At 38.8% G+C, this 14,087-nt stretch overlaps 2 protein-coding genes across 2 annotated transcripts; one reads left to right on the top strand and one right to left on the bottom strand.

Moving 5' to 3' along the window:
- Positions 1-762: 762 nt before the first annotated feature.
- On the bottom strand, positions 763-13,278 carry LOC139951575 (uncharacterized). The gene is made up of 2 exons (XM_071950532.1): positions 12,955-13,278; positions 763-5,951 (listed from the first exon to the last, which is right to left on the bottom strand). The coding sequence occupies exons 1-2, from the start codon at positions 13,139-13,141 to the stop codon at positions 4,846-4,848; spliced, it is 1,293 nt and encodes a 430-aa protein (XP_071806633.1). The 5' UTR covers positions 13,142-13,278; the 3' UTR covers positions 763-4,845.
- LOC139951828 (uncharacterized) lies at positions 13,242-14,084 on the top strand. The gene has a single exon (XM_071950896.1). It carries the CDS (start codon positions 13,242-13,244, stop codon positions 14,082-14,084), a length of 843 nt encoding a protein of 280 aa, XP_071806997.1.
- The last annotated feature ends 3 nt before the right edge of the window (positions 14,085-14,087 follow it).

The raw sequence follows: 14,087 nt of genomic DNA, 5'->3' as shown, positions 1-14,087 counted from the left end.
GAATGATTAATTAAGTTATGCTCGACCGTTTTTTTTTTTTTATAATGATGAGGATGGTGAGACAAAAATAAAGAAGATCTTTAGTTTTGTATACTTGAACATCGATCGTCAAATTTCCCGCGAGTATTCACTAACTTTCCAAACTTCTTTTGATGTTGATCAGGTATTCCATGATGAGCAGCTGTTGGCTTCAAAATCCAAACAAGAGACCAACTTTCCGTATAGTCTCTTCAAGCAGATGGAGAAGAGTCTGACAAATGAAAAGGTAATCTTATAATGGGTCTTTCATAACTTATTTCTTGGCATTATGTTGGGAAAGATTTAACCTACTACTTTTTAACAACAATCTTTACAATTTCACACAATAACTTGCAGTGTGTTCATTCTTGTTTATTCATTGATTATTCTTCATCATGATATAAAATCATGAAATACCATAAAGAACTTGAAATATCATCGAGAATTATTCTCAATAATTAGAATTAGTATTGTTTTTTTTTTTTTTTTTTTCCTTCTTTTTTCTTGTTAGTGGTACAGCCCAACGTGAAGCTGAGCTCACGACTCGCAACATACTCGACGCAATCTTGATTGTAGCGTGGATAAACCAATGATTCGCCGATGTCGTTCAACCTCACATGACGTATTTTTGTTCAATCAGACTCATGAAAATGAGTTGATTGTATCCAACGGGTCAGATGACTGAAAGTGCGCGCGCAGTTCGTACAGGAGAGACGGCACCATGCAGTGTGAAACGGTGTCAACTTGTTTTTTTTTTTTTTTTTTTTAAAGATTACATCGGGCTGTTTGATCTGGACGAAATATGTACGAGGTGAAAAAGATAAGGGATGAGGACGAGAAACTGTGAGAGTTTGCTGCCAACTCTCACGAGAAAAATCCAAAAGAGTCTTTTGACGTTCTTCTGGTTCAATACAATTAAAACATTCCTGTCTAAAAACAAGATGCAAGGTTTTATAGAGTAAAAATTAGTTATAATACTAATCCGGGTCAGAATCCCGATTCGTGTCCCTTCGGGTTGACCCAGAATGGGTCATTGACCCGGGATCTGTGTCAAAATTATCCAGAAACAGAACAAAATGACGCATAATCTTCGTTAGAAACACATTACCACTTTTCGAACTCGGCAAATGGGTCAGGCCCCATGGGACTTCGAATCCAGGTCACTCTGACCCACTTTGTACAAACTAGGTCAAGACTGGTTTGACAATAACCAATGAAATGATCACATCATTCTAGTTGCACTGTATATTTCAAAACTAGAAGGTAGAAAAGAATCTCCTCTTCCACCAAACACAGATAAGTCTCTTTAAAGGCAATGGACACTATTGGTAATTATTCAAAATAATTAGTAGCATAAAAACTTACTTGGTAACGAGCAATGGGGAGATGTTGATAGTATAATGCATTATGTGAAACGGCTGCCACTATTAGTAGTCTTTATGAGAAAGGGGTAATTTCTCACCCAATTAATAAAAGACTTCAGGCCTGAAGCTTTTTTATTATGCATCTAAAAGCACACAAAGTTATGCAACAAAGTTAATTTATTCTCTTGCAACTTCGATGACCAGTATTGAGCCCAAATTTCCACAGGTTTGTTATTTAATGCATGTATGTTTGGACACACCAATGAGTGAGTAGACAATTACCAAACGTGTCCAGTGCCTTTGGCAATGAATAATTTTACACAAGTCATAAACCTAGTTTGAACCTTAAACTGTCAATCTGCTTAATGCATAGAGTAATACACAACGTACAGTCATGTCACCAGCTACATTATTAAACAAAACTAACATTATGCTATTGTAGACAATTATAATCATATTTTATTGCAAATGTTTATAGGCACTAAATGGGCAAACATTGGTGATCATTTTTACTACTGAATTTTGCAGATATTTGAAAAACAATGACTGCATGCTTGCTTCAAACTTGACGAAAATAAGTGTCCTTAGCACTTTATACATTTTCGCATGACGACAGTTTCTAAAAGTCTGTTTTTTGTAGTATTGTTCTCAATTGTTTAGTTATTGCAAACCCAATCAGAGTTAAGATATTTTCTACATTTCTAACATGTTCTACATGTGTATACATTTCTTAAACCAACTATGAGATGTAAACCAATTTAAAACAAACAATCTTTTGTTGATATTAAATACTCATTATTCTGAATATATACGAACATGATTAAAATTCAATTTAATTTAAGAACGTCCTCTTCCAAAAAACACAGATGTAATACCTCTTTAATAATGAATGTATGATTACACGTGATAAACCCTAATTCAACAATAATCTGTCGTAAGTGTTAAATGTAATATTCAACGTGCAGCTCATGTTACCAACAACATTATTTAAAACAAACTACGTCAATAAACAGTTCATGTTCACCAACTGCATTATTAAAACACACTTTGCTATTGTATATAATTGTAATTAACTGCCCATACAGGGAATACTATGCACTGTCAGAAGATGAGCATATCATTTTTTTTACCACTAGTTTTTGCAGAAATTTTAAGAAGAGAAAAACAACGGTCATGCTTCATAAAACTTGAGGAAAATGAATTTCCCAAAAATGTTACGTGACCTTTTAGGCCTCTTAGGCATAGACGACTGGTTCTTTGTTATTCCGCTTTCGTGTAATAAAAACCGTACAGTTCATGTAAACCAACTACATTTTTAATACGCTATTGTATAAAATTATAATCTCATTTTACTGTAAATATAGGCCCTAGCTCTGTTTGGGGCACAAGTTGATCATTATAGCTGTTATACTAAATTCTGCTGAAATATGAAGAAGAAAAACAAAACAAAAACGGTTGCATGCTTCCTCGAATTAAAAAAAAATTAGTTTCCAATAATTTTATTGGACATTTCGCGTTATTGAAAATAATTATGTAATATGCCTAAACGACTCTTTCGTTGATATTTTCTCACATTTTTAGTTATTGTAAACCAAACCAAAATTCACATTTCACTGATACATGTTTACTTTTAACACTGATAAGATGTTAATCCATGTGATACAAAAATAACTATTTTTAATATTGCATTATCCTGAATATGTAAGAAAACTTTAAAAATCCATTAAAGCCCAAGCATTTTGTTAATTATTTATGTATTGATAGATCATTTTTCTAATAATATGATTTTTCTAATAATATGATTGGAATTTAATATTGTGAAGTTATGCATTTCCAAACAACACATTGTACATGTGACCTTCACTTGTAATCAACATATACTTTTTTTTTTTTTTTTAAATTGAAATTTGATTTTTTCTTTACTTACAAAATACAAAAATAAGAATTAAAAAAATTGAATTTGGAAAGAATGCGGAGAGAATTTTTATGACAATTAGCATGCAATAATTACAATTCAATGAACCACGGTTTAACTTGCACTTGTTTACAATGTTAGAAATGGAAACCTTTCAGTTATACAATTTCTAAAGAGCTTTACCGATTACGCAAAGGACTGAGCTGCGGCAGTTACATTTATAATAACCGACAATGTTTCATTGCCGAATATTCAGGTGAACAAGATTTTTTTTAAGGCAATTTATTCTGAATAAAATATAAAGTACATAGTATACCGTTTAATATGAAATGATAACTTAAAGTCACTTTTTTAATACTAAATGCACTTTAGAGTTGACAATTTGTTTAGAGTTAATTTCAGTAGTTTGCATTACATGTTTAGCATATGTTAATTAACAAATGTTCCGTCACCGAGTGTTTAAGTGAAAATACCATTAATATGATTTAAACTACCATACCGTGCACAAACTTTGACTTCAATCAAAAGCGACAAATGAACAAGAAGTGAACATTTTGAACATACACAATTAATTTGAACTGACAACTAAAGTGTTTTTAATCATACTAAGCACTTGAAAACTGTATTAATATTCAAATTCCATGCATTTGTTGTTAACGGTTTTGTCAATCCAAAAACTTCGGATAATGTTGACGACTAAAACCAACAATCTTTAGAATACAAATTGTAATCTGTCGGATTATTTTTCTAGAACATTCCTTACATCAATTTGTACAATTTTGATTTATTTTCTGTGTAATAACTTATCTTTAAAAAGAACGTTTAATTTAGTTTAATCACTGTCTTTTATTCGAGCCCATTATTAACAAAACAATCTTCAATCAATTAAAATGACGTCATATCTATACTTTGATGTATAATCTGCCAAACAATAACTAACATGGATACCATTCACAAACAGTACATTGTGGCAAGTTGCATTTTAGCTGGTAACAGTATTCTGGCGAGCATCATTTGGTTGTCCTAAGTTACACTTGGTGCTAAGCTACTCAATGCAAATGGCCACACTAGGGTTCGATTATTTTATTAAGCAGAAAATACTGCTTGTCAAATTTCTTTGCTAAGCAAATAATGAGTGGGTCACCAGTCGCAACAGTGTTTAATTTTATGGAATGTTGGCTGGTAACCTGTATTTGCTAAGCAAGGCTTAGGTCGTACGTCGTACGTTATTACGTCAAAGAGCAAGCAATTGATTGCTCGCTGCAAATGACCGGTTTCATTGTTCGAATCTGAATGTTAAAGTTGCATGTCAAATTATTCTAGTACAGAAAACGTTTCGGTTTGGCCTTCCTCCATGGCTTGGCACAATGCTTGCTTTTTGTGACCTCATTCAACACAGTGCTTGTCCAATGTGTATTTGCGAAAAGGTATATGGCTCACGTTCGAAAGAAATGTTCCGCGGTATTTTAAGAATAATACCGACAGTAGGTGGCTGGCCTATATCCATAGAAAAGAAAATTCTTACTTCTTTCTTAGCGAGCGATGATTCTAAACTTCTCGTGTCAAGATACCGTACGGGCGAACTTCAAAGATGCCTTTCGCAGGGTCTTGCTGTTGAGACACCCAGTAAGGGAAATCTGGGATGCCAGTTTCCGACGGATCTACGACTTTCAAGCCTTTCTCGTTTACGCGATTCTGCAAGATCAGCCTGTACCGCTTCCCGCCATGAGTAAAATTCTGACCGTAATGTTCGTCAACATTCTTGTACGATGGGCTTGTGTAGACCCCCTTACCGAATAGCTGTCTGTGGCCTATCTTGTACCCCTCCTCGACAATTCCCCTGACGTTGCATGTTGCTGTCCCGTGGTAAGACACCGGCCACTCTCCCGGGGTTGTTGCAGTGCGAATTCCGTTTGGTCCCAACCAGATGTCGTCCTCATATTCACCGACAACTTTGATGGCGTATCTATTCCATCCGTACGGGCGTTGGTATTTGAAATTTCCCCGTTTGTATGTTTCGCCATCATCCTTTTCGTTTGTAAAGTCATAGTCGAACTTCGGTGCCATTGATGCTGGATCCAGTTCAAAGATGCCCATCTTTTGACCACGGGTGCATTTCATTCCATAAATCATACAGCCAGACACGATCCCTTGGTATTTGATCTCTTGGTGATCTTCCAGTTGACTGTTGTCGTAGATCAGCATCAGTGTGGCTGGTCTCAAATTCAACTTCTTGGCAGCAGCTTCCCTCAACTCTTTAACAGTAGAGTTGGTCATGACATCGACGGTGACCTGTTCGTTACTCTTCAACATGTGGACTTGAACAGTGACTTGAAGGAGTGACTCCGAGTTGGTCGAATAATCCGGTGGTTGTATCATGCCATACGTCATACCAAACAGATCCCGAGCGGTTAACTTGATGATCTCCGGTGGAGGAGACTGGGTTTCTTCACTCGACAATGGCTCGTATGATCCGGCTCTTGGAGTGGTTGTTCTAGCCGTGGTAGCAGCGGCAAGCCCGCCGAACATCCAGTCCCACCACGACTGTGGTTTCGCTGGAGGAGGTGTTTTTTTTGCGCCGCACAGTGGGCATCGTTTGACGCCATCATCAGGAAAAGGCTGTCTGACTTTCAGTCCAGTCGTCGCCGTAAAAGCTGAGGAAATGATCTCAAAATTAGGAGCTGCAACCGCCATGGGAGCTGAGTATCTGTATGTATGAGCTTCTGCGAAGAATTTTTTACAAAATATGTGCGAATAATTTCAGACAGGAGCTGCTACATCTACCACCAGCTTAAAACTGTTTAAAATGGCGTTCGTTGTGGCAACCGCACCCATCCGTTGTCAACAAACAAATTTCTACATCGTCATAATTTTCCTATTAATAGACCCTGGAATTTCCACCCCTTTGCAACACCTCCGAATCCATAGCCTGGTCAATTAATAGATGTAATTTAACATGGTGAGTTGTACTGGCCGTAAAGACATTTTCAGGCTTGTTTGGGTTTTCCCTTTTTCTATGTATGATTGAGAGTAAAAAAGAAAGAAAAAAAACAGTGATGTGTTTTTGCTCGTACAGTTCGTGTTTGTGGCGCACCCATCAGAAAATGTGTTGCAATGGCTTTGCCTTTATGAACAAATACTAATTTGGTTTCACTTTATGAAACGGTTTAAAAATGTGTGTTTGAGGGGACAAGGACAAGTATATCAACCATTCAAGAAAACAACCGTCTTTCAGTCTCAACAATTTTTTTATTATTTTTTCTTATCATTCACTTGTTATTATTTTATTGTGTGCACACTTACATCAGTGTAACCTGAAACTGTTCCAATTCAAGCGGCTCTGGCTACTACCTGACGGCTAAGGCTGCAACGGCAATGGCTGCAGCGGCAATTATAAAGAATCAGATATTGGGCATTCCGGCCGAAGCCATAAAAGTAGCCATTTTACAGATTACACATCATCAGTGACGTAGTTTTGGGGTGGAGTTGCAATGGGACTGTTAAACATCAAATTGTGAACATCATTTTAGCTGTTGATTTTTGCATCGTGAGATAATGAATATGGTTTTTGTTTAAAGGCAGTGGACACTATTGGTCATTGGTAATTACTCAAAATAATTATTAGCATTAAACCTCACTTGGTAAAGAGTAATGGGGAGAGGTTGGCAGTATAAAACATTGTGAGAAACGGCTCCCTCTGAAGTGGAGTAGTTTTCGAGATAGAAGTAATTTTCCACGAATTTGATTTCGAGACCTCAAATTTAGAACTTGAGGTCTCGAAATCAACCATCTAAACGCACACAACTTCGTGTGACTAGGGTGTTTTCTTCTTTCTTTATTATCTCGCAACTTTGAAGACCGATTGAGCTTAAATTTCCACAGGTTAGTTATTTTATGCATATGTTGAGATACACCAAGTGAGAAGGCTAGTCTTTGACAATTTCCAATAGTGTCCACTGCCTTTAAAGCCCAAATAAACCAGTGTGTATTAAACACTGTACAATCAGTAAGAGTTGTGAGGAAAAAAATCCATTATCAATAATGTGTAAACGTCGAGTTGGGGTCGCAGGAGGGGATGGGGGGCATTAAAAATCAAATTGTGAACACCGTCTCAGTTAAAAAAGATAGTTTTGTCTTTTACACGAACCGATGCACTCACTTTCCCGAGTTCTGTGACAAAGGCACTACGAGTACACCAAGGTAAAAACCAAATAGTATTAAATTCTTTAGGTCTATATCCCCGATGCAAACATTAACACCTTTTGACCACATGATATTAACTCAGACATGGACACCAATGACAGAAATATGGACAACAATGACAGCAACTCAGACATATGGACAACAATGACAGCAACTCAGACATATGGACAACAATGACAGAAATATGGACAACAATGACAGCAACTCATCAGACATGAACAACAATGACAGAAATATGGACAACAATGACAGCAACTCAGACATTATGGACAACAATGACAGAAATATGGACAACAATGACAGCAACTCAGACATTATGGACAACAATGACAGAAATATGGACAACAATGACAGCAACTCAGACATTATGGACAACAATGACAGAAATATGGACAACAATGACAGCAACTCAGACATTATGGACAACAATGACAGAAATATGGACAACAATGACAGCAACTCAGACATTATGGACAACAATGACAGAAATATGGACAACAATGACATCAGCTCAGACATTATGGACAACAATGACAGAAATATGGACAACAATGACAGCAACTCAGACATTATGGACAACAATGACAGAAATATGGACAACAATGACAGCAACTCAGACATTATGGACAACAATGACAGAAATATGGACAACAATGACAGCAACTCAGACATTATGGACAACAATGACAGAAATATGGACAACAATGACAGCAACTCAGACATATGGACAACAATGACAGAAATATGGACAACAATGACAGCAACTCAGACATATGGACAACAATGACAGAAATATGGACAACAATGACAGCAACTCATCAGACATGAACAACAATGACAGAAATATGGACAACAATGACAGCAACTCAGACATGGACACCAATGAAAGAAATATGGACAACAATGACAGCAACTCAGACATATGGACACCAATGACAGGAAATATCGACAACAATGATAGCAACTCAGATATGGACACCAATGACAGAAATATCGACAACAACGACAGCAACTCAGACATATGGACACCAATGACAGGAAATATGGACAACAATGACAGCAACTCAGACATGGACAACAATTTGACAGAAATATGGAAAACAATGACAGCAACTCAGACATGGACAACAATGACAGAAATATGGACAACAATGACAGCAACTCAGACATGGACACCAATGACAGAAATATGGACAACAATGACAGCATCTCAGACATTATGGACAACAATGACAGAAATATGGACAACAATGACAGCATCTCAGACATTGACACCAATGACAGAAATACGGACAACAATGACAGCAACTCACCAGACATGGACACAAATGACAGAAATATGGACAACAATGACATCAGCTCAGACATATGGACAACAATGACAGAAATATGGACAACAATGACAGCAACTCACAAGACATGGACACCAATGACAGAAATATGGACAACAGTGACATCAGCTCAGACATGGACACCAATGACAGAAATATGGACAACAATGACAGCAACTCACAAGACATGGACACCAATGACAGAAATATGGACAACAATGTCATCAGCTCAGACATGGACACCAATGACAGAAATATGGACAACAATGACAGCAACTCAGACATGGACACCAATGACAGAAATATGGACAACAGTGACATCAGCTCAGACATATGGACAACAATGACAGAAATATGGACAACAATGACAGCAACTCACAAGACATGGACACCAATGACAGAAATATGGACAACAGTGACATCAGCTCAGACATGGACACCAATGACAGAAATATGGACAACAATGACAGCAACTCACAAGACATGGACACCAATGACAGAAATATGGACAACAATGACAGCAACTCAGACATGGACACCAATGACAGAAATATGGACAACAATGACAGCAACTCAGACATGGACACCAATGACAGAAATATGGACAACAATGACAGCAACTCAGACATGGACACCAATGACAGAAATATGGACAACAATGACAGCAACTCAGACATTGACACCAATGACAGAAATACGGACAACAATGACAGCAACTCACCAGACATGGACACAAATGACAGAAATATGGACAACAATGACATCAGCTCAGACATATGGACAACAATGACAGAAATATGGACAACAATGACAGCAACTCACAAGACATGGACAACAATGACAGAAATATGGACAACAATGACAGCAACTCAGACATGGACACCAATGACAGAAATATGGACAACAATGACAGCAACTCACAAGACATGGACACCAATGACAGAAATATGGACAACAATGACAGCAACTCACAAGACATGGACACCAATGACAGAAATATGGACAACAATGTCATCAGCTCAGACATGGACACCAATGACAGAAATATGGACAACAATGACAGCAACTCACAAGACATGGACAACAATGACAGAAATATGGACAACAATGACAGCAACTCAGATATGGACACCAATGACAGAAATATGGACAACAATGACAGCAACTCATCAGACATGGACACCAATGACAGAAATATGGACAACAATGACAGCAACTCAGACATGGACACCAATGACAGAAATATGGACAACAATGACAGCAACTCAGACATGGACACCAATGACAGAAATATGGACAACAATGACAGCAACTCAGACATGGACACCAATGACAGAAATATGGACAACAATGACAGCAACTCACAAGACATGGACACCAATGACAGAAATATGGACAACAGTGACATCAGCTCAGACATGGACACCAATGACAGAAATACGGACAACAATGACAGCAACTCAGACATGGACACCAATGACAGAAATATGGACAACAATGTCATCAGCTCAGACATGGACACCAATGACAGAAATATGGACAACAATGACAGCAACTCACAAGACATGGACACCAATGACAGAAATATGGACAACAATGACATCAGCTCAGACATATGGACACCAATGACAGAAATATGGACAACAATGACATCAGCTCAGACATATGGACACCAATGACAGGAAATATGGACAACAATGACAGCAACTCAGACATGGACACCAATGACAGAAATATGGACAACAATGACATCAGCTCAGACATATGGACACCAATGACAGAAATATGGACAACAATGACATCAGCTCAGACATATGGACACCAATGACAGGAAATATGGACAACAATGACAGCAACTCAGACATGGACACCAATGACAGAAATATGGACAACAATGACAGCAACTCAGACATATGGACACCAATGACAGAAATATGGACAACAATGACAGCAACTCATCAGACATGGACACAAATGACAGAAATATGGACAACAATGACATCAGCTCAGACATGGACAACAATGACAGAAATATGGACAACAATGACAGCAACTCATCAGACATGGACACCAATGACAGAAATATGGACAACAATGACAGCAACTCAGACATATGGACAACAATGACAGCAACTCACAAGACATGGACACCAATGACAGAAATATGGACAACAGTGACATCAGCTCAGACATATGGACAACAATGACAGAAATATGGACAACAATGACAGCAACTCACAAGACATGGACACCAATGACAGAAATATGGACAACAGTGACATCAGCTCAGACATGGACACCAATGACAGAAATATGGACAACAATGACAGCAACTCACAAGACATGGACACCAATGACAGAAATATGGACAACAATGACAGCAACTCAGACATGGACACCAATGACAGAAATATGGACAACAATGACAGCAACTCAGACATGGACACCAATGACAGAAATATGGACAACAATGACAGCAACTCAGACATTGACACCAATGACAGAAATACGGACAACAATGACAGCAACTCACCAGACATGGACACAAATGACAGAAATATGGACAACAATGACATCAGCTCAGACATATGGACAACAATGACAGAAATATGGACAACAATGACAGCAACTCACAAGACATGGACACCAATGACAGAAATATGGACAACAGTGACATCAGCTCAGACATGGACACCAATGACAGAAATATGGACAACAATGACAGCAACTCACAAGACATGGACACCAATGACAGAAATATGGACAACAATGACATCAGCTCAGACATGGACACCAATGACAGAAATATGGACAACAATGACAGCAACTCAGACATGGACACCAATGACAGAAATATGGACAACAATGACAGCAACTCAGACATGGACAACAATGACAGAAATATGGACAACAATGACAGCAACTCAGACATGGACACCAATGACAGAAATATGGACAACAATGACAGCAACTCAGACATGGACACCAATGACAGAAATATGGACAACAATGACAGCAACTCATCAGACATGGACAACAATGACAGAAATATGGACAACAATGACAGCAACTCAGACATATGGACAACAATGACAGAAATATGGACAACAATGACAGCAACTCACCAGACATGGACACCAATGACAGAAATATGGACAACAGTGACATCAGCTCAGACATATGGACAACAATGACATAAATATGGACAGCAACGACAACAACTCAGACATGGACAACAATGACAGAAATATGGACAACAATGACAGCAACTCCGGGAAAGTGTGTGCATTGTACATGAACATGTACATGTACATGTACCTGTATATGTACCTGTACATACACCTTTTATGTATACGTTGTTTGTGTGCACTTTCTATGCACTTGTTGCCGAATCGTGCCTACCAGCGTACACTGCGCCAACAGCCTTGAATCAAGGCTAGGATGTTTAGGGACTTTCCCTAGATGAGAAATCAGCAGATCGTGTTAAAGGTGTAAAGGTCATAGGGCTAGATTGGTTTGTATTAACGTATTGCTGATTAAGAATACTGTAATAAATGGCACGTGTAAAGTATCAGCTAAAAAATGCTGTATGGTGCCGTCACCTGGCCATGTGCCTGAGTTAATTATCTACCTCCATGATTATAATGGTGATGTTGCCTGGACCTTGCTCTATGCCTGAACGAATGCATTTAAAAAACGTTTTTTGTTCGTTTTTTTTTTCTCGCATTTCCTTCCGCTCAAAAAACCTGACAAATAAACTATACATATATTATTTATGGCAAAATACTACCATACTTTTATCAAACTTTTAAGGATTAAAATCCTTTCCTGTAGTGTGAAAGTTAAACACCCCTATTTTTTTAAATGGTACGTTCACACATCGATCATCGGGGAAAGAATTGCGCAATATCGTGTGCCCCCCCCCCCCACCCCGCTCTCAAAAGTAGACTTGCTTGAAACATTATGACGAATTGGTGTGTGTGGTGCGGCGCGTGCCATTTATTATAATCCGAACGCAATAAGCTGGCAGTGGTCTAGTAGCAGCTCCAGTTTGAAATACGTTATACGCCAAAATATTGTCTAAAATTCTTGACAGTATAAGCTCATACTAAAAGATACATACTCTCAACTTCCATTATGGCGGGTGCAGCTTCTACGGCGATCATTTCCTCAGCTTTTACAGCAACGACTGGACTGAACGTGAGACAACCTTCTCTAATGCCAGCAGCGCAACCAGAGCCACAGCAGTCGTGGTTGGGCTGGATGTTCGGCGGTTGGCTTCCTCCTGCTACCGCGACCATGGGCATCATCAGTCCCAACTCTCCAAGAGCCGGCTCAAATGTGGTATTAGAGTCCAGCCAAAACCAGTCTCAATCGGTCATCAAGTTATCCGCTCGGGATCTGTTTGGTATGACGTATGGCATGATGCAACCACCGGATTCTTCGGCCAACTCGGAGTCACTCCTTCAAGTCACTGTTCAAGTCCACATGTTGAAGAGTAACGAACAGGTCACCGTCGATGTCGAGACCAACTCCACTGTTAAAGAGTTGAGGGAAGCTGCTGCCAAGAAGTTGAATTTGAGACCCACCACACTGATGCTGATCTACGACAACAGTGAACTGGAAGATCACCAAGAGATCAAATACCAAGGGATCGTGTCTGGCTGTATGATTTTTGGCATGAAATGCAGCCGTGGTCAAAAGATGGGCATTTTTAAGCTGGATCCAGAATCAATGGCACCGGAGTTCGACCATGACTTTACAACTGCTAAGGATAATGGAGAAACATTCAAACGGGGAAATTTCGAGTACCAACGCCCGTATGGATGGAAAAGATACGCCATCAAAGTTGTCGGTGAATACAAGGACGACACCTGGTTGGGACAAGACGGAATCCGCACTGCAACAACCCCGGGAGAGTGGCCGGTGTCCTACCACGGAACAGCAAAGTGCAACGTCAGGGGAATTGTCGAGAAGGGGTACAAGATGGGCCACAGACAGCTATTCGGTAAGGGGGTCTACACTAGCCCATCTTACAAGAATGTTGACAAATTTTACGGTAAGGCCTTTAGTCATGACGGGAAGCAGTACAGGCTGATCTTGCAGAATCGCGTAAACGAGAAAGGCTTGAAAGTCGTAGATCCGTCGGAAACTGGATACAAAGATTTCCCTTACTGGGTGTCTCAACAGCAAGACCCTGCGAAAGACATTTTTGATGTTCGCCCGTATGGTATCTTGACACGAGAAGTTTAGAAT

The sequence above is a fragment of the Asterias amurensis genome, chromosome 19 (assembly GCF_032118995.1).
Source record: "Asterias amurensis chromosome 19, ASM3211899v1".
Classification (NCBI taxonomy): domain Eukaryota; kingdom Metazoa; phylum Echinodermata; class Asteroidea; order Forcipulatida; family Asteriidae; genus Asterias; species Asterias amurensis.
Note: the sequence above shows the minus strand (reverse complement) of the source record. Positions and strands in the feature narration are given on the sequence as shown.